Consider the following 20648-nt stretch of genomic DNA (forward strand, 5'->3'; position numbering starts at 1 on the left):
AGTCGGTTTTCATACTTGCTAGTGATTCATGAAATTGCCGACTTCCATTTTTATTGCGAAGTTATAGAAATAAACAAACTCGCACGTATTTTGTATTCGTGTACAGTATTTTGTTTGCGTTGATGAATAACGGTTATCCACAGCCCTACTTTCAATGGAGTTTCTTTTTAATTGGTGTCAGATACATGACATTAAACCTTTACATGTGCCGCTTTTTGGTTAATTACCAAGTAATTTGCTCTCAAGCTGGCAGATGTTTGCATTCATCGTATTTATTCATTAGTAAATAAATTTAAAAAAACTTCGGCACACTTTTTAAAAAACCAAATCAGAGGGTACAACACTTTCCAAATGGAAGGTGTACTACATCTAATACGGTATGAATTACAGGATTAAGGCGAGGCTCCGGAGAGAAAAAATATTTGCTATGGTGTAACTGATTTTTCTTAGACAACAAAAACTTATTTGACGAAAAACTCGCGAACGATTAATGAGATACAGATTTTTGAATACTGTACTGTATTTAAAAACTGGGTAAAAAGGGTGGTTACATGTTTTTCCTCCGGGCCTGAAACAAATAAATATAGAGTAAATGGTAAATTAATAAACATAGCAATCATATTTAAACACAACAGGGGTTACGCCAGTATTTTCCCCACGGGGAGGGGATGCCCCCAACTAGAACGAAGTGGATGTCCAGCGCATGATACCCTGAAAACTATGACAATTTTAGGAGTTTCAAAAACTTTGTTTAATGGATTTGGAGTCTACTTAAAGTAAACGTTTGTATTATAGTTAACAGGACATGTGCTTGAGATTTCTCATTCACTGACCGTTACCGTAAAACCTTGAATAAGCCCAATGGGCTTAATCTCGAGAAGAATCTCGTTTCGAATTGAAGCCCCTCAGTCTTTAGTTTGCAAACGTAGCCTCAAAATACGCCCATCTAAAAAATGGGCTTCTTTCCAAGATAGTTTGGGCTTTTTTCGAGATAGTACAGTACATAGACTATACATGAATTTCAAAGAAACAAAATAAATTAAACTCGCTTGGTTTATACAATACTTTATATGCCGGGTTAATACACTCCATGATACAGATTGATATACAGTGGTTATATTTATTGTTTTATATTAGTAATTCCCAAAATTTCAGCATTCACTTTGAAAAGAAGCCCCCCCCCCCCATCCTTACTTCCAGGGGTGGGGCAGGATTTTCTCGAGGTCCCCGACGAAAGGAAAGTGGGCGTGATTGGAATTGGGTGTCGCTCAAAATCATTCGAAGTGGTCCAGAGGGCGAAGCCCCGAAAAATATTTAGGTGTTTCAAAGGCTTGTTTAATCGATTTTAGAGTCTACTTATGTAGAAAATAGGTCTACATAAGTTTTTTTATCCCGACGAATTGTGGTTTTTCTCTCCGACGGGAGCCACCCCCGTTTACTTGGCAAAATAGCCTCGAAAAGAATTCCCTCCAAATTTTGCAATAAAAAAGAAGTTGAGGCTTCAATTCGAAGTTTTACTGTATTAGTACTTTACGATATATATTATTTTGTGACAGTTTTTGGGGAAAAATTAGGAAGAAAAAAAGTATATGTAGGCCTAGTCTATGTTTGTTTCTTCCCAACGAATTGGGCTTTTTTTCTCCCCCTACAACGGCGAAGAGTGCACACCCTTCTTGCTAATAAAACGGTAAAGAGCTAAACCACAGGTGGGAAAAGCGCGGCACACAGGCAGCATGCAGCCCGACAACGATTTTTTTTGCGGCCCGCGAAAATGAAATACAGTTAAAAAAAAAAACAAAAAAACTTTCAGGCCTATGTGCGACCCGCCAAGGAACATTTGCTAGAAAACACTTTGTTGTTTACGACCCCACACCGACCATATGTAAAAAGTTACGGTACGTTAAAACTGAGAATAAAGTGGTGTAAAAGCAGTGCTTCAAGGTTTTTGGAAGCACACTGGAGACATCAAAATGGGGTGCGGCCGGCCCTCGGTGTTAAATTAAAAATTAACTTTGGCCCTTGAAAAAAAAAGTGATTTTGGTGTTGGCAATCCGGTCCACCTCTTGAAAACATTTTTAATTGTTTTGCTTTGTGTTTAGCTTTTTGAATATTGCATTGTTTATCAAGTGACGGAATGAAATGGTTGACTGATTGATTGATTGATTAATTAATTGATTGATTGAATGATTATAGACCTATTTATTTTTAGATAGGCTAATTATGGCGTCTATCTTCAATTAACATTGAAACTTCAATACAAGAAAACGATTAAAAGGCGCCAGCTTTCCGTTTTAAGATAACAATTTCGAACTTTTTTTTTTGTATATTTTAATAGTGAATACCGTAATTATAGTAATTTAAGGATTTGTCCTTGGGGGGATCTATGAATTCAAAATAAAGGGGACAGGGGGAGTAAACTTTTCAAGTGAAGGGAAGTTTAGACCATCCCAGTCCGCCCCCCCCCCCCCCCCTCATTATTGGTTGGATATAATATGGCATTTCAGATTGCTGGAAATGGCACTCTCAGACTTTTTGTTATAATTTTGAAAAATTTAGGGAGTGGGCTTTGGCGGACCAGCTTCCCCTTGATATTCTTGTGTATGCATTTGGAAGTTGATTGATGTAAGCCTGACAAATGGCTAGTATAAATCTGATTGTTTATTTCTTTTCTCAATTTATCTCATTTTTTTTAATGAATTCTCTGTACAAATAAATTTTAAATTTTAATGCATTTTATAACTGAATGTCTTAATTTTAATTATACAGTGTGGTAATGTAAATGGTAATATTTTATTATTTGTATTTTATTTTGTTGGATGGGGTTGGGGAGAGTCACGTTGAAAGTGATTTTGGTGTTGGCAATCCGGTCCACCTCTTGAAAACATTTTTAATTGTTTTTGAATATCATTGTAATTATAGTAATTTGTTTCCATGCGAAAGAAAAACACATGAATCGCGAAAGTTCTATGTGTTGGATAATACAGTACCACGCTAATTTTTGTTCCTGTATGACGTCATATGGATTCCCAGCATTCTCAACATTCGCAAAATCATGGCGGAAGGTGGGCCATCGAAGCTCGATGAACAGAAGAAGGAGATAGTAGATCTGCTTAAAACTTCACTACAAAAAGGAGATACATGGTAACAGTTTAATGGTTATATCTACTTGTTCCTTTATTTTATCTGTTTAGGAAATTCCGAAATCGAAGGCGAACGTCGCTGGGCCCATGTCGTCAGTGGCAGTGCCGCCGCGGCAAGTTCATTGAATGCGAAAGCTGTGCTCTAGCTAGCCTGCCTACCGTCTGCTCAGCTCTGTCGTGCCCATTTTAGGCCTTAGGGTCATCATTAATTGACAAAGCAATTAACAGACGCCATTAAAAAATATATAATGTTTTGTTTTCAACTTTCAATATTCATAGTATCTGATGTTCTTCAATTCTGTTGGGTTTTTTTTTTTTTTTTTCGAGATCAGGTATGTTGTAATTCCAGTTCAGCATTTTTTTCCTTCCTCATTGTCAAAAAAGTTATGGATCACTCACGCCAGCGAGTTGCTTACACCGAGCAAGATTAAAAACGGTGGCACTTAACAAATAGAGTGCTTTGTTAATAACGCTAATACAAATGCTCAATAATAATATTTAAGAAATAATTAAAATATTGCTAGTATTAAGGCCCCATAAAAAAAATCATGGGCCTAATTCCGATACTGCTGGATCATTTGTTGTGTTATTAAGGTCCAGTTGGTCGGTAAAGAAAACATGATATGAAAATATGCCAGGCTGTGAAAAGTAAGGTCCCTGCACAAAAAATTAAACCTAATAATTCCATCTACATTTAAAAAAATAAGGGCTGATCAGCACAAATTCTGCAGAGAATAATATATAACGAATAATTGTTGTAATATCAAATAGTAGTTATGATTCTGTGCACTTATTTTTTTTAGGGATTTCCCACTCAATTTTAAGTTACAGTAATTTTTCAATCAGTATACAAATATAGTAGGCCTCCTTTACAGTGTTGAGTTCCGCATAGTACACTATAGGAAAATTATTATACGAAGGTTAGATTTAATGCTTGAAAACATTTCCTGAGGGCCTGCAAACCCCGAAGGAAATTTTTGAATGCATTAAATCTAACCCAAGTATAATAATTTTCCGATAGTGTACGATGCATGCTCTACTAATTGCTTTATAAGTCAATCGCCGTCTTTTAATGTTAGTTTTTATGACCAACTGTGTTGTACCAGTCATCGGTTGCTGTAGTGATATGATCGGTATACTGTGTGCGTATTTATATTTTGTGTGTATTTATATTTTGTGCGTATGCTGATTTGTGCTCCTGCAGTAGGCAGCGTCTACACGTTAACTACATATCAGCAGTACTGTATGGATACGATGAATAACTAGGCCTAGGCTATTTTGTAATTTGTATTGTGTTAGAAGAACTCTTTTGTAATTTTTTTCATTGATTCAAGGAATTGCTTAATTGTTCATACTTAATATTGAATTTAAAGTAACTTTCTTTGGGTTCTAATTAACCTTGTTTTACGAAAGTAATTTTCAATTACAATTCAATTTTTATCGTGGTGCACGATGTCTTCGCGGTGACGAAAAAATGAGGAATTTTTTTACATACGAACCTAAAAAAATCAAGCCAAGTGTCCACTAATTGAAAAATTAGTGGACGGTTGGGGAATAGGCAAATAACATTGGGAGTTGCAGTGATGACGTCACGATTGACTTATAATATATATTATTTAATAGGTATTTAGTGGACAGCAAATGGTACAAACAATGGAAGAAATATGTTGGATATGACAGTTGGGACATGTACAATGTGGGACAAGAAACTGCTTTTCCTGGTCCAGTGGATAACTCTCCACTCTTAAAGGGTAAGTATCTAAATGTGTTTTCTTCTAGATCAAAATTGAAAGATGGGATAGCTGTTTATGGTAACAGTATATGTGGCAAAGACAGTATATTAAATAATAGTTAGGCAACAGCGTAAAGTAGAGTTTAGGAATCGTACAGTAAGCAATAACCCATCTTCTAAATATCAAGTGCACATGTGTATGTCAAAGGTCAAGAAAATAACAATCTTAGTGTTTATTATCTGAATACTGTATATTTTGACAGCGGAAGGTACATTACAAGAGAACTTAATTGATGATCTGGATTATGTATTGCTACCAACCAAAGCATGGGAGAAACTGGTGCTCTGGTATAATATTAAGGAAGGCCAGGAACCTATTGCTCGTAAGGTTGTTGAGCATGGTATGTTCGTAAAACACTGCAAGGTCGAAGTTTACCTGATGGAGTTGAAGCTTTGCAAGAACAGCAATCCAACAGACTGCGTTAGCAAGCAGTTTAGCAAAGCAGATACAATAGGTAAGATAAAACTAATGTTATTAATTACTGTACTTTCACAACAATAACATTTTATGATTCTTTTGTCTATCAGGGTCTGCTCATTTATTTTCTTGATCAGAGGCAGACAAACACAACCTAAAAATTACATAACATTTTGTTTTTAAATTGATGTATTTTTTTTATAGAAACTATTGAGAATGTTATGAGAGATGCATTTAATATATCAGACAAGACTGAGATTCGAATATGGAATAAATACATGAGCAATACATATGAGCAGCTTGCAAAAAAGGACAACACAGTCCAAGATGCCGGTCTATATCAAGGACAGGTAATAAGATAAATAATAACAGTGGCAGATTCGAGGGGAAGCCGTCTGATACTGGGTATTTATATTGCACCTTTTCCTTGCGGCTATGAAGCGCAAACCAAGTCATAATTATTAGGAAAACTGGCAGGCATAAAATTATTAATCATTTAGGGACCACACGCATTACAGTAGTACAGTTTGCAAACAAAAAGATTAGGATCTGAAATATCCCGAAGATCAGTTGGAAGATTATTCCAAAGTCTGGAAGCATAACAAGGGAATGAAACACCTCCAATTCTCTTGTTGTGACGTGGTATAGTGAAATATACAGACGATGAGAAATGTGTTGTACTTGCAGAGATATGTTGGTCAAAAAAACTACATTAATTGTTTGTAGAAAAACCATGGATGCATTTGTAAACGCGAATAATTTTGAAAATAATTCTGTTATTAACTTGCAACCAATAAAGTTCATTGATGAGAGGAGCAAATTTTTTAAAAAGGGTTTTAAAAAATGGGGGAAAAGTATATTAAAATTGAAGCCTGAAAGTGCCATTTTCAGCAATCTAGAGATGCTATAATCATCAGAGTTGTATAGAACCTCCCTCCCCATCTGTAAAAGTTCTGTCCATGCCCCCTCCCCTCTTTCAAATTCCTGGATCCCCCACTCAATAATTTTGTAAAACTCTAGCTTGGTGGTTTAAATGCCTGCCTTGCAATGCTAGCATCCTGGGTTCGAACCCTTTGAGACTATGGGCACCATATGTAGGCACATCATCACTGTATATGGGTATACAACAGTGTGAACAGAGCTTAAGAAAAATTTTTTTTTTTATGTGTAGGTTTTAGTTGTGGAACAGAAAAACGATGATGGGTCGTGGCCACGCCAAGCAACATTAACAAACTCATACACATCGTCTTCATCAAGTAGCACTAGTAGCAACAGATCAAGTGGTAGCAGTAGTTCTAGGTACGTACACCTGTATGCAAAATGGTACATTATGTATGCTAAATTGTGAATATATGCTAATTCAATTATAACATTTTTATAAATCTACCAACTTACTGAGAGTTAAGCATACCTGCATGAGCACGCTAATCAAAAAGCAAGATAGGGATCCAGTTTATAATTAGTGTATTAGTGTACTGCCAAATTCACCACCAGAAGGACCCCATTGAAACAAGTCTTAGGACTTAGTGGGTTATCCTTGGTGTGCATCATACCGATGAAATCCAATCCAATCCAGTTATATTTAACATATTGAGGTCATGTACACACTTTCAACATGTAACTATTGACCTGTGATTCAGATGCAGGTTGGCCGTTTTGCGCCTCAGTTTTCCGGATACCAGCAGCAGGATTCCCAAGAGCTTCTAGGATTCCTACTGGATGGTTTACACGAAGACTTAAATAGAATCAAGAAGAAACCTTATATTGAACTCAAGGAAGGGGATGGTCGACCAGATCAAGTAAGCAATAACATCATTTCCACATGTAGGATGATACACAAGATTGTTAGGCTACAGCTTTCTCCACACTATCAAATTTTATGTGACACTTATGTGTGATGTGCCCATATTTGGTCATGATGATGTCATATTACACCCAAATATGGGCATATCACATTTATTTGTCACATTAAATTTGGTAGCGTGTGCAAAGCATAACAGTTTTCAATTACCCGTGCAATGATAAATATATTGCACCCCCATTAAACAATTGTACAGACACCCATTTCCTTCTCTGTTTCAGGAAGTTTCAAAAGAGGCATGGGATAACCATCTGCGCCGAAATAATTCCGTAATTGTTGACATTTTCCATGGCTTGTTCAAATCCACATTAGATTGTCCAACTTGTCATAAACGTTCAGTAACATTTGACCCCTTCTGCTTTTTGACACTGCCTCTTCCCATTATTGATAAAGAACGTATCTTGGAAGTATTTGTAATCCGGATGGACCCAGCTTCAAAACCAATCCAGGTAATTTTCCTTGTTTTTTAAAACTTGTATACTTACTGCATTTAATCAACATCAAAACATTCCTGTACAAACTGAATTGTGTCAAAATTTAAATGTGAATACAAATTGAGTGTTCTGTTTGTAAATATGAAAAGCGTTCTTAAGTGATTGATATTTATTTTTTTAGATGAAAGTAACAGTTCCAAAAATGGGCCAGGTGTCAGATCTATGTAAGGCAGTTGGTGCAATAGCCAATATTAGTGAAGATATGGTAGGTACAGAGTTTTTGATTAAATACTTTTGTATACAATACTACAGTATTGCGTCACGATACCACGTGATGCTACTCCCTTGCTATCGGCGACACAAAATGGGTTCAACCGACACCATTTTCTTTACTGACAAGCCATTTATCCCAATTTCTAAATTAATTATTAAGAAGTTGTATCTTAATTTTTCTTATAGATGGTAGTAACTGATGTGTACAATCATAGGTTCCACAAAGTCTTTGCAATGGATAATCGATTGGAGATTATACTTGATAGAGATGACATATTTGTGTAAGTTTATTGACCAATCGCCATATGACCACTTCATCATTGTTGTCTTCGTCATTTATCATCTCAATCATTATTATACTCATTACCATCTTCATCAACATCATGACCACCATCATTATCTGTTTCATTATCTCCTATTAGTCATCATCATCATCACTATAATTATCATATTGCCCTCATCTTCATTGCCGTCATCAACTTCATCACCTCCATTAGCTTCATAATCATCATCATCATTTTTGTAATCATCATCATTATTATCATTATTTCATTATGTATACTGATACTTCATCAAATCATTTGGTCATTTTCATCATCATCATCACATAAACATCATAAATTCATTATGTATACTAGCCCAATGTCTGCCATCATTCATTTTCATCACCAATCCCACTGTGCAATGTGGAATGGACATAAATAATTCTTTTTTTTTTTTATTATTGAATTTTTAAAGATATGAAGTGCCTGTAAATACACCTGACCATCCTGATACTCTCATTTTACCTGTTTATTTAAGAGAACGTGGGTAAGTTTACTAAAATTATGAACCAACTAACCATTTATTCTATAGTTTACTCCAAATTTTGAGTGAACTGCTGTGCACATTAACAAATAATTTATTATTGTTATTAAAGAAAATAAAAAATATTTAAAAGCTGTTAACTTCTTGATATTCAGAAATAATTACTATTCTACCAGTGGATCTACTTTATTTGGTCAGCCAATGTTGATTCCAGTGAAGCGTAACAATACCACTTATGAAGATCTCTACAACCTTATACTTGAGAAGATGAGGTAAGTTCATTTTCAATGCATTAACTATGGTTTAAGAGTCCCACCTGCTTGGTATAAAGCTACTCACTAATCTGTAAAGTATCCCTTATGAACTATTATCATTCTTGCTTGGTTCACAGGAAATAGTTCATCCTATCATCCTATCATAATGAATATAAGCTTTAAATTCTGTGATTGGCTGTAGCATAATTTACATATTGATGACAGTGTGTAGAAAAACTATTTCAATACGTGAGAAATAAAAAGTACATGTGTCCCCTGCAAAAAATATTCAAGGATGCGTCACTCAGTTATATTATACTGTGTGAATGTGTAAGTTTAGCATGTGTCCCATTTAGTAACTATGTAAGTAAACCAGGCACCGCAGATGATTTATTAAACTCCTGAGATATCTAGTGCAGATCTGTGTGCATGTTCATGTGACTTGGCTTATTTTTGACTGTGGCGTTGCGAGTATCTTCAGTGCCTGCACATCAATGTACTGTTAAGATGAAATAGTGTGAATAGGAAGGTAACTTGTTAGGGATATATCCAGAAATCCATCAAACATTTAACTGTATTCTGTTTAACATTCTGTCTTGTGTGATACTTGTGTAAATTCGCAATATATCTACTTATTTAACAAAATTTATTGACGGGATTGATGAGTTTGGTGAGGTTGCACTAAATTATCACATAAGCATGAGATTGCACATATGATACAGTTATTTACGTACATGGCTAATTGGATGCACTTTGACTTGTTTACAGTCGGTATGTTAGGAAACCTTTGGATGATGAGTGGTGTATGAAGAATGGCAAAGGAGAAGAAAATGATGAAGAAAAGAAAAATGAACACCAGGAAAATGGAGGTAGACATTTCTTCTGTGCAGCATTCATGTTCTTAGAATGATCTGTAAAAACAAATTCAGCTAGTATTGCTTATAACTACCTAAATATCAGACGATCTTATAGCCAGAATGGTCTGATACCTTGTTTGACTTCCAAGTACTTTTTATAAAGATTTTTTTTTAGGTTTTAAAACTATAAAAAGAGTCTAAAAATAATATTCAACTGATGTTTTAACAATTAATGTATAAGACTTGGTAATGTTGTAAATAATTTGTAGTAAATATAATTATTTTATGAATACGAGGCCATTTCCAGGAATGCCAATAGGGATAGGGGTGCATGGGTGTGAATGTTCCCATTAGGCACCGGGGGAGGTTGCACATTGTGGATGAATATTTCTGTATTTAGTGACTTGAGGTTAAGGGAGCATGCTTTATATCTGTAGTATAAGGTGCTACATAAATGTACAGAAAACAATATTAACAGTATCTCATATGCTTACATGTATTTTTAGAGATGGATTCAACTTCTGATAATGAGGATCTTAGAGACAATGAAGATGTTTTGCCAACTCAAGAAGGAACAGAAGAGCAAGAAAGGAATGGCGACGTCTTAGACAAAAATGAATTAAAGCAAAAAAGCAATTCCAAACAACTCAAGAGACTTTTTTCTATGGTGCAAGTAAACTCCTATGGTAGTTCAGATATTTCCAAAGTTAAAGATGATGGTAAACCCATTAAATTCACCAGTAAGTTCCTGTATGTATTTATATCCATTATCTTTATGGCAGGTACTAGAAATGTGTCTACGGCCTAGTTCAGACTAGGTGGATAAACCCGGCTCCACTCACCGGGTTTATCCACCTGCCAGTCTGAACTAGGTGGCTTATCTCAAGCCGAGCTGTATTCTTATAGTAACTAGGCCTGGCGTGCCACCGTGTTTAACTTTTCTTAGCCGGGCTTTAATCATTGCGGGGGGTCTTGCATTGACTTCAGGTAACAAAATGATCAATCAGCATTCAAATACTTACGCTGTGCGAGAGCGTACATTTCGTGAGCAATGTTTTTAAAACATGTTTGCTGGTTACGGTTCATTATTATGAAAAATCTCGTGCCTGGCTAATCCCGTTGTTCTGAACGCCTGCCAAAGTTAAGCCGGGCTTATCTCCAAGTCTGAACGTAGCCTACATTGTTTTGTTTATTTATCTGTTCCTCCTTTGACTTTGGCTGGTGCACTGAGTGCACACATATGAGGATATGCAGATATTTTTTATCTATTCTCACTGAACCATTAGTGTAACATCCAAACAAAGGCAAACCTCAAAGATATGTTTTCCAAAAACTGAAAGGTCCACTGATTAATCTCGGATAAGAAAATATACATACTCCAAGTATTTAAATGCACGCCATCATGTTAGGATTCAATATTTCGACATTAATTATGTCATCATCAGGAATGTCATCATCATTCCTGATGATGACATAATTAATGTTGAATCCCAACATGATGGCGTGCATTTCAACACTTGGAGTATGTATTATACTTTCTTATCAAAGATATGTTGTTCCCAAAATTTATTATTAATATGTGACTTGCCACGCAAAATTGAATAAAATTATTGCTGAGTTTTATATAATCCAATTCTCTGTTTTCTACAATTTTTAGATCGAACGTACATTGCCTTGGATTGGGATTCAGAAGCAAAACACCAGTTTTATTTATCCGAAGAGTCTGACGCATTTGAAAAGCATGAAAGCGTGAAGAATACTGTACGAAAGAAAGCGGTTATTAAGTTAGATGATTGCATTAAATTATTTCTCACCAAAGAGCAACTTGGCAGGGATGATCTGTGGTAAGAGCTCAGGAAATTTAGTATAGTGCTTGTACAGTATTTTAACTTCTTGCTCTTTGACTTAAGATAGTATGAAACAAACTCAATATTTCAAACTTTATTAGTTCATCTTCAGGAATAATTTATGTACACAATCCAGCTAAAAAAAAAAAAAGTTTCACGCAACAATTTTTCCCGAATTTTTGACACGGGCGGGAGTTATAATCTAATAAATTTTTCTATTTGCCCTTATTTATGTGTGTTTAATACAAATACTGTATGTATATCTTTTTTTTTAGGTATTGCCCTGAGTGTAAAGAACACAGACAAGCATACAAGAAATTTGATCTCTGGAAATTACCCAAAATCCTTGTAATAAATTTAAAGCGGTTTTCATATAATCGATACTGGCGAGATAAATTGGATGCGCATGTTGTGTACCCTGTTGAGTAAGTCAACATTATTTACTCTTTTGTAAGGCTCTGTCTACACTATCAAATTTTGTGTGACAAAAAAGTGTGATATGCCCATATATGGGCATGATGACATCACAGCATGACCATGTATAGGCATAGCATTACTATATATGGACTTGTCACTTTTTTTTTCAAAGAAAATTTGATAGTGTGGATAGAGCTTAAGGATTTTATAATGATTTAAACTATGAGGTCTACAAATTGATGGTTCACCCGATAGCAATATTTTGAATGCTAAATAGATATACTGTACTGTAAAGCCCTTTATTTTCGCGCCTCCTTAATTTTATAAATTTTTGCGATAAGACAAAGATCGCGAAAAAATTTAAAGAGTGCAAAAATCACAAAATACTAACAGCGATGGTTTTTCATTTTCATTTCATTTTATTCAAAACTCATATACAGTGTGAAAATTTCAAGGATAAAACACAATAAAGTAGCTCAATAGTCAAACTTATTTCCATTGTGGTCCTTAAACTGGACTGGAAATTGTAAAATCACGAAACTAAAAGGCCGCAAAATATTTCAAATAGTAAAATTGCAAAAATAATGATCTTTACAGTATGAGTCATTGTATTGATATTATTCCTTTTGGTGATGTACTTACTCTAGGTAATGAAACTTGCTATAGTAAAACAATAGGTACTGTAGCCTGCTTTTGTTTGTTCTTTTTCAGTTTAATATTTCTTAATTATTTCTTGTTACATTCCTGTCATTTTTTACAGAAATTTAAACATGAAAGAACATGTAATAAATGAAGAGGGTGGTCCGTTCGTTTATGATCTTATAGGAGTAGTCAACCATTACGGAGGCCTGGGAGGAGGTCATTGTAAGTAAAGCTTGGTTTCCATACAGTCGCTGCACTGTCGCTACGCAGTGTTTTATGTGCAATCGGGAAGGCTCACCAATTCGACTGACCAATCAGCACCACTGAAAGATGTCGGTGGTAGCGCATAATGATTGTATGGAAGCAAAGCTTAAAGTCATAGTATTAGATACTTGGATTATTTAATATATATTGAATTGAATATCTTAAAAATTAAACCCTCTACTGTCTTATTCATTTTATTTTAATGTATTTGCGGTATGTCTATAGATTAATTAGTTAAGGGGGCGGCTAATTAGCCACTAGTCATGATGACTAATGTGGCTATCTGGCCTCCCCAGGTACCCTATTGTTTACCAAATTTTCATAAATTAATAAATATTTATGATGAAAAAGATTATTGATGGTCATTGTTTTTACTATTATCTCAGATACTGCATATGCAAAGAATATAGAGGATCAACAATGGTATAACTTTGATGATAGTTCAGTGTCATCAGTAGATAAAGATAATGTAGTTGTGAGTATCCAGATTTTTATCGTTATCATTTTCAATCTGTGTGTTGTGTTGTTTTGTTCTGAGCTGGTTTGTATTGTTGTCGTCAGACATGAGTAGTTGGTACTGGTTTACCCGTTAGATCAGACACAAAGAGACTCTTAGGAGAGAAGCAAGTTACTGTAAAAGCTACTCCACACCTCAACCACTTTGAGACCATTCCAGTATAAAGAGCTATATAAATCTAACTACATTACATATTGTATACTAACGTTTGACCTTTCAGCTGACATTCCCCCTCCCCCTCCCTTTAGTTTGTATAGCATTATGTTACTGTAGATATGGGAAAGTTTATGCTTGCCCTGAACTGTTGTTTAATAATGTTGGCTTATGACATAGATTTCTAATAAAATATTCAAGTTGCCCAGTATAAAGCTACGTTCACATCAAGCCCGGATTCTGGTCCGGAGACGGAGAAAAAATTGTGAAAAATGGGTTCAGTGGAAGAATATGACCGTTCACATCAAATTTGTACGATTTTCAATCCGGACTCTGGATCTGGACCGATGAATCTGAGAGCCATTTGTATCCTGAAATCGTACGTTTTTTTTTCCTTGGACCAATCAGCAACAAGCTTGGTTGGTTCGAACCAATCGAATGCATACATACTTAACCCGAAAAACCGTGTTCGGTGCACAATGTGAACGCAGCGTTCCAAAAACGTAGCAACTCGTGATTTTTTTATCCGGGCTCCGGACCGGATCTGGGCTTTATGTGAACGTGGCTTTGAGAAAAAAAAAATTAAATTAAACTATTCATAATCTTTAGTAATTATGCTTTTTATTTTAGTCCAAAGCAGGATATGTACTATTCTATATGCGAAAAGATCCAGACGATGCACGTCACCGCCGTGTCTCGGCATCGTTAGCGTCACCGGAAGAAGATGATGATGCTGGTATACCTGACGCAACTGTCAACGACGATGACCAAGAAGAGGAGGACATGGAAACTGACCCCAGTTAAAGCTTGCATGACCCAATAGATAGGCATCAAAAACTGAAAAGCAATGAGAAGGCAGCTCAAGACTGCTGTATAAGTTGTAATGCAATGTAGTCAGACAGACAGCACTTCAAAGGAAAATAAATACTGCATTATGGAAATTCATATTTCTACTCTGTTTAGTAACCCATGGCATGGATTGTGACGATGAGTAAAACAATATGGAAAATTATATACAGCTATTTGAAGCTTTTAGCGTTCCTACATGTAGAGCAACTACTGTAATGTGTAATAATAAAAAAAAGCAGTGTTTATAGTGTCTTTACAGGTGGCATACACGCCAGGTGTAATGATTGGTTGAGACTAATATATGCAGTGGGTTATTAGCCAATGCGATGTTTATACTGTTAGGCGGGGGTTTGTGTGCTGAAGGAAGTGGCTCATTGTAACACTTAATGTTAATGCAAGCTCATCTTTAACTTGTTAATGTCAGCATATGTACTACTTTGTGAATTAAGTCTGACGATTACAACGCACACGGTAATGTTTATGTGCTGTTCCGTTTACATGGCTGTCCTTACATTGATCAGTATTTACAAATACCACCTCGTTAAGGAAATATAATCAATTAACTTTATTCTTAATCCTTGGTTTCTTATTTGAGTATTAGCTGAGTTCTCCAAAGAACAAATGTAAAATATACCAAAGGAGAACAACACGATATACTAGGAGGATTGTAAAAATACAATAAATTATGTTTACTAACCCCATTTGGAGTAAATACTATATACATATATATATTATGAGGTTGTACAAACAAATACATTACCTGACTAATATCACAAACTAAGTACAATAGGATTTAATACCATATATAATGAACAGGTATATGTGACCATGGAGTTTAGCTTTATAACACCATTGCAAAGACCAATTATATTTATATGCTTGTTATTAGCATGATTTGAGACTAACAATTGTGAATACCATCAGCACAGTTCTCACATTCCAGTGAATTAAGTAAATAACTCCCTAGCTTCTTCAAAATCTAACATGATATTGGTTTAGTAAATGCTACCCATAGCTTTGTGAAAATAGCACTCCTAGGTTCGTGAAAATCTAATGATGCTGTTGTACTTAATAAAGAGTGATATTTGTTGCAATATTCCTTATTCATTTGCCATTTACTGGACTGGAAACTGATATTGGTATGACTTATTATCTATAATCCCCCATTATCTAGCTTATCTACATTATCTTCTCATAGCCTTTCCATTTCATATTATGTTTCAATTATAATCAATTCATTTTATTTTCTGTAATAATGTTGTTAAAAACTCACAAGTCATCGCATAAAAAATTATTGATGATATGTACTAATATGAATTTCAAATAGTCTTGATTGACTGAATTTAATTAAAATTGTTTTTGGTGTATTAATGCAAACATTAACCTACCCACTTCCTAGGAGAAAAAAAAATCAACTTACTGCATATTGACGACACATTGAAGTGAAATCGTAATTGGTCTAGTTTAATCTCCTTTAAATGGACATGCTGCTTTTAACACAACTGAGGAATTTGACCTCCCAGGTAATCTTAATAAATATATCTGGTTATTCACACCTTTACCAATTTGTAATGCATTATTAATTAGTCATAATTAATATAAACTAAGTAAACTTACTACTAAGTTGTTACTACTATAATTATTCTTAGTATTTGGTATACAAGTTAGCTGAAATGTGTATGATAATTGAATTTTATAGACAAATTGCCAATGGTCAGGAATAAAATGTACGTTAAATTAAAGTTTGCTTTATTATATTACTGTATTTGAATTTGAATGATGTATTTATTAAATTTTGTGGTCAATTTAGGGTGTTTCTAAATCTAGAAAACATGGATCTAAGGCAAAATATATAGATTGGAGTTTTAGAGTTAGAAAATTCAGATCTAATATAGAGATCATCTGAGTTCAATATATAGATCCAAGTTCCTAGATCTAGAAAACTCGGGTATCTCAGATCTCGGGTTTTCTAAACAATCAAAAATTTAATCTTATTTACTGTATTTGTGTATCAATAATATAAATGGAATTCCATTGACTGAATTTCACTATAAAGCTTACTACAATGCTCCAATGTGTTTTTAAAGTAAAACAAAAAAAGTTCAACATTATCAAAAATGTACATTTGATCATTTAGTTCCATTAAATTAATTGTCCAATATCCAATTCATATTTAAACTCTTAAATTATTGCAATACAGTATTTGATTGTATTCCTTTTACTTATTATTACCATTATTATTATCAACTAATACACTTGTCAATTGTAATCTCAACCCCCTGAACCCATGCAATAGTGGGGTAGTAGCTGTTTCTGAGGTAGGGATGTATGTTCCTGTAGTGCATTTAGTGTATTTGGAACTGACCTGAGGATGTAATGCAAGTCTTAAAAGGACTGCGAACTTTAAACTTTAAACTTTAGCGGGTTTCAGGTATTTGTGCTGCAAAGTAGGTGGGATTAGCCAGGAAGGTACATTAAAATGATATCCTGTATTGATGGGTTGTGGGCAGGAAAACATGTAAACATTTTTTTTTTTTGAAAGTTACTTTAGTGACTGAGGTAGATCCTGCTAGGCCCAGGTGTTTGGGACCAGGATTACAATTGACAAGTGCATATATTATTAATCATGGGAATTATCAGTTGCCATGTAACAAAATGTTCACAATGATCCCAACTAAAGACATATCTTGCATTGTATCACAGTTTCATTCTCCACAATAGATCAGTTTACCTAATTCATATTGATTGGGTTTTGCTTTAATATATTATATGTAAATAAATATATTTTTACATGATGCTATAAATTGTAGAGTAGATTTCATTTTCTTCATTTTCTTTATTTAAAGATTCTCTACATGATTTGAATTAAATTTTGGTCCGTTTAGATGATCTGTGTCTTATATTTATTTCTGAACCTCAAGTAGAACAGAGCACCATGTGTCCTGTGTCCAGTAATGTATTTGTTTAATGTAAAGCTTGTAGAATCCTTGCAGTGTGTGCTATACAAGGGGAGTTAATTGGCAGGCTGCCGCAACCTACAACCACATCAGCACTAGTTTGAGTGGCAGGCTTATCTATGGTTCTGGTGGTAGAACAAGTCTTCTTTGATAAGGACAATAAACCGGAGGCTTACTGTACACCATGGCTTGTGTGCACTATATAGAACAGTACATATTTAAGAGGAGTAGGGGATACCCCAGTGTGGTGGATGACGAGAGTTGCTGGTACCGATTTACCGGTAGCACGACACGAAGGAATAAATTTTAATAATTTCTGTAGATCCAACATTTTAATTATAAGATGGAAGCCAGATCCATACTGCATTATTTTAGAATAAGACCAAGTAAACAGTTCAGTTTCCTTTTCAGCTGCCATAAGTAAGAGTAATATTAAAGAGCAAACGGTCTTAATCGTTGAAGCAGTGGCGGTACCAGATGGTGTCTATTGAACAGTCCTCATGGCCACAACTTGGACTGAAAAAAAAATAACTGAGAACAACTTAAAAATCACATGAAATTGCACTTGGCAAGAAGCACCATGCTGGGGTGGATGCAGGGGGTGGGGGTACAATCTCATTCCCCCTAAATTGTATTAAGAAAAATAATTATATTGATATATTATTTTTATCATTAAAAGATTTAAAGAGTATAAGAGTACAATTGCTGGTCACCTTGAGGTCCATATTCTCACACCTCAGCCCCACCATGGTTGGGTGTATACATTCTCACGCTCCCCCTACTGACAAATCCTGCATCCGCCTTAGTCAAGAACCAGCACTAATGATGTTAAGGCTCTAGTTAGCTTTACTCCATTTGACCAATAATGTGATTATAGTAAAGCAGGGGCAGACGTAAAAGTTGGTTGGAGGTCCGCACACAAACTTCTAGTGTGCTTTCAAAAACATTCATGTACTGCTTTTATACCACTTTATTTTTAGTTTTTATATTACTTTTTACAAATGATCGTCGTCAGGCTGTGAAAAACAAGACGTTTTTCAGACAAAGATGTTTGGCAGGCTGCACACAGGGTTTTTGCTTCACTTTTGTGGCCCGCAAAAAATGTCAGTGTCGGGCTGCACTGCCTACCTGTGTAGTAAAGGCAAGCATTTTTGCCAAGCTGTAGTCCACATATAAATTTAATTTAATAAATTACTACAAAGTGTTGAAGCATAGAGTTACTAGAGATCAACAAAATATTTATACAGTACTTCAAATTTAATTTAATTATAAAATATGTTTAAACATGGTGCATAGTTCAAAAATACAAATATATTATAAAATCTTAAGCATTAACATTTCAATACAACACTAGAATGAATACCTGTACATAAATAAGGTATCCTGTAATGCGATCCCCTGAACATAATACAACATGGTGAATAGTTCAAAATACAAATATATGATAAAATCTTTTAATAACATTTCAATACAACACTAGAATGAATACCTGTACATAAATAAGGTATCCTGTAATGTGATCCCCTGTAACATAATAGAGGCAAAAAAAAACACATTGTTTCCCATGCACAAGCAAATGAGACAATTAGAAATCGGAGTTGGTGTTTCAAGAACACTTTCTTAGTAATTACAGGGCTAATTAAGCAATAAGCACCCAACATATTTTGACTGGTGCTGTAAAATGATAATCATTGGGCTAAAATCCTGTTGAAGCTATCAAAGCCTGACAAACTGCCTTAGAACCACCTAGAAATCCTACTTGTCAGAGGAAGGGTTCACTAACTGTGCTTTTATACTATTCTTTAAACAGATGTTTAATGCAGGATTACCTAACGATGGAAATGCAAATGTCTAATGTTTTCATAATACAGTAGGTCCTACAGTACATTATAATCTGAAACCATTTATTTCCTTGTTTATCCAGACTATCAAATTATATTTGACAAAAACATGTGACATGCCTAAATATAGTCATGATGACATCACATCATGACTATATATGGGCATACAACAGGTTCTTGTCAAAGAAAATTTGATAATCTGGACAGAGCTAGGTTCAGTGGATAAACACTGGATTCATCCATATCTGTGTTCTCTTCTGAATTCACCATGATACTTATATTTATTTTCCCCTTTATAAAATGCACAGAATTATGATATAAAGTAATAGAAGAGAGTTAGAATTGTTTAATTATGAATATATATGGATATTAATTAATAATGTTATTACCGACTGAAAATATTGCAACTGCATATAGTAAATTTCAAGTCAGATATGGGTTTAGTTAATCAATTATTTCAGTGCAATCTGGTTGACGATATCTCTTATTTCCAAACTCATCTGTAATGAGTTCTGCATTACCCGTTGGATTAAACATCTCCCAAAGTTTCTCAAATTCTCCTTTATAAGCATGGATAATCGTTGGATTATTCGTAGCCAACACATTTTCATTGTTGCCCAAGATGGCATGCCTTGTCCAATTCAAAGAACCATTGATAAGCAGAGTTCCATCCATCAGGATAAATTTGTGATGCATAAGGAAACTTGAATGATCTGTGCGTACTTCAATTCCGTGTTTGCGAAGATCTCCCATATGATTGCCGCTCAAGTTAATTGATTCATCGTCTGTAATAACACGTACTATAACGCCCTTTTTATGCAATTCAACAAGGATGCCTAAGAGGATTTTGCTTGATATCGTATATACACAAACATCAATCATCTTCTTTGTCGACTGCATGTACCGTGTAAGTTTGACAAATGGTGTAACTTCATGGCTGAATTTACAATTCTGGTATGTACAGCCCCTACTACCCCAGAAAAAGTGTGAGCATGGTTCATGCTGTTCAGGGAAGAAGTAGACTTCGTGAAAGACATTTGGCAGAGTGTTATTACTTTGCTGTGGCTGTGGGGTGTATTCGATGGCTGGCATGGATAGCCTACGATGCTTCCTATGAAACACCCTCACTATTCCTTGCCAACAGTAAGCGCCAGCATTCCATACAGTGTCCTTGAAGGCCTGGGATTTGCACCCTACGTATAGCATGTAAACAACTTCAGAAACGACACCCATACTAAGAAAGGCAGTTGCCCAAATCCTGAAACTCATGTTTACCATTTATAACAACTGCACATACTTTATAAAATCTTCAGAAAGTACGACCA

General features: G+C 34.9%; 2 protein-coding genes across 2 annotated transcripts; one reads left to right on the forward strand and one right to left on the reverse strand.

Moving 5' to 3' along the window:
* Positions 1-2990: 2990 nt before the first annotated feature.
* Positions 2991-17414, forward strand: LOC117100285 (ubiquitin carboxyl-terminal hydrolase 4-like). The gene is made up of 18 exons (XM_033239936.1): positions 2991-3141; positions 4764-4891; positions 5136-5387; positions 5555-5700; positions 6522-6653; positions 6991-7149; positions 7433-7660; positions 7827-7910; positions 8105-8199; positions 8657-8728; positions 8881-8997; positions 9748-9848; positions 10343-10576; positions 11494-11680; positions 11959-12108; positions 12861-12964; positions 13393-13481; positions 14307-17414. The coding sequence occupies exons 1-18, from the start codon at positions 3053-3055 to the stop codon at positions 14478-14480; spliced, it is 2541 nt and encodes an 846-aa protein (XP_033095827.1). The 5' UTR covers positions 2991-3052; the 3' UTR covers positions 14481-17414.
* Positions 17415-18751: 1337 nt separating this feature from the next.
* Positions 18752-20631, reverse strand: LOC117100275 (mitochondrial cardiolipin hydrolase-like). Its single transcript, XM_033239917.1, has one exon. The coding sequence runs from the start codon at positions 20599-20601 to the stop codon at positions 19768-19770; it is 834 nt and encodes a 277-aa protein (XP_033095808.1). The 5' UTR covers positions 20602-20631; the 3' UTR covers positions 18752-19767.
* Between the last annotated feature and the right edge of the window lie 17 nt (positions 20632-20648).

Source organism: Anneissia japonica, unplaced genomic scaffold (genome assembly GCF_011630105.1).
Source record: "Anneissia japonica isolate Jap-2015-1 unplaced genomic scaffold, ASM1163010v1 scaffold287986_len575832_cov185, whole genome shotgun sequence".
Taxonomy (NCBI): Eukaryota; Metazoa; Echinodermata; class Crinoidea; order Comatulida; family Comatulidae; genus Anneissia; species Anneissia japonica.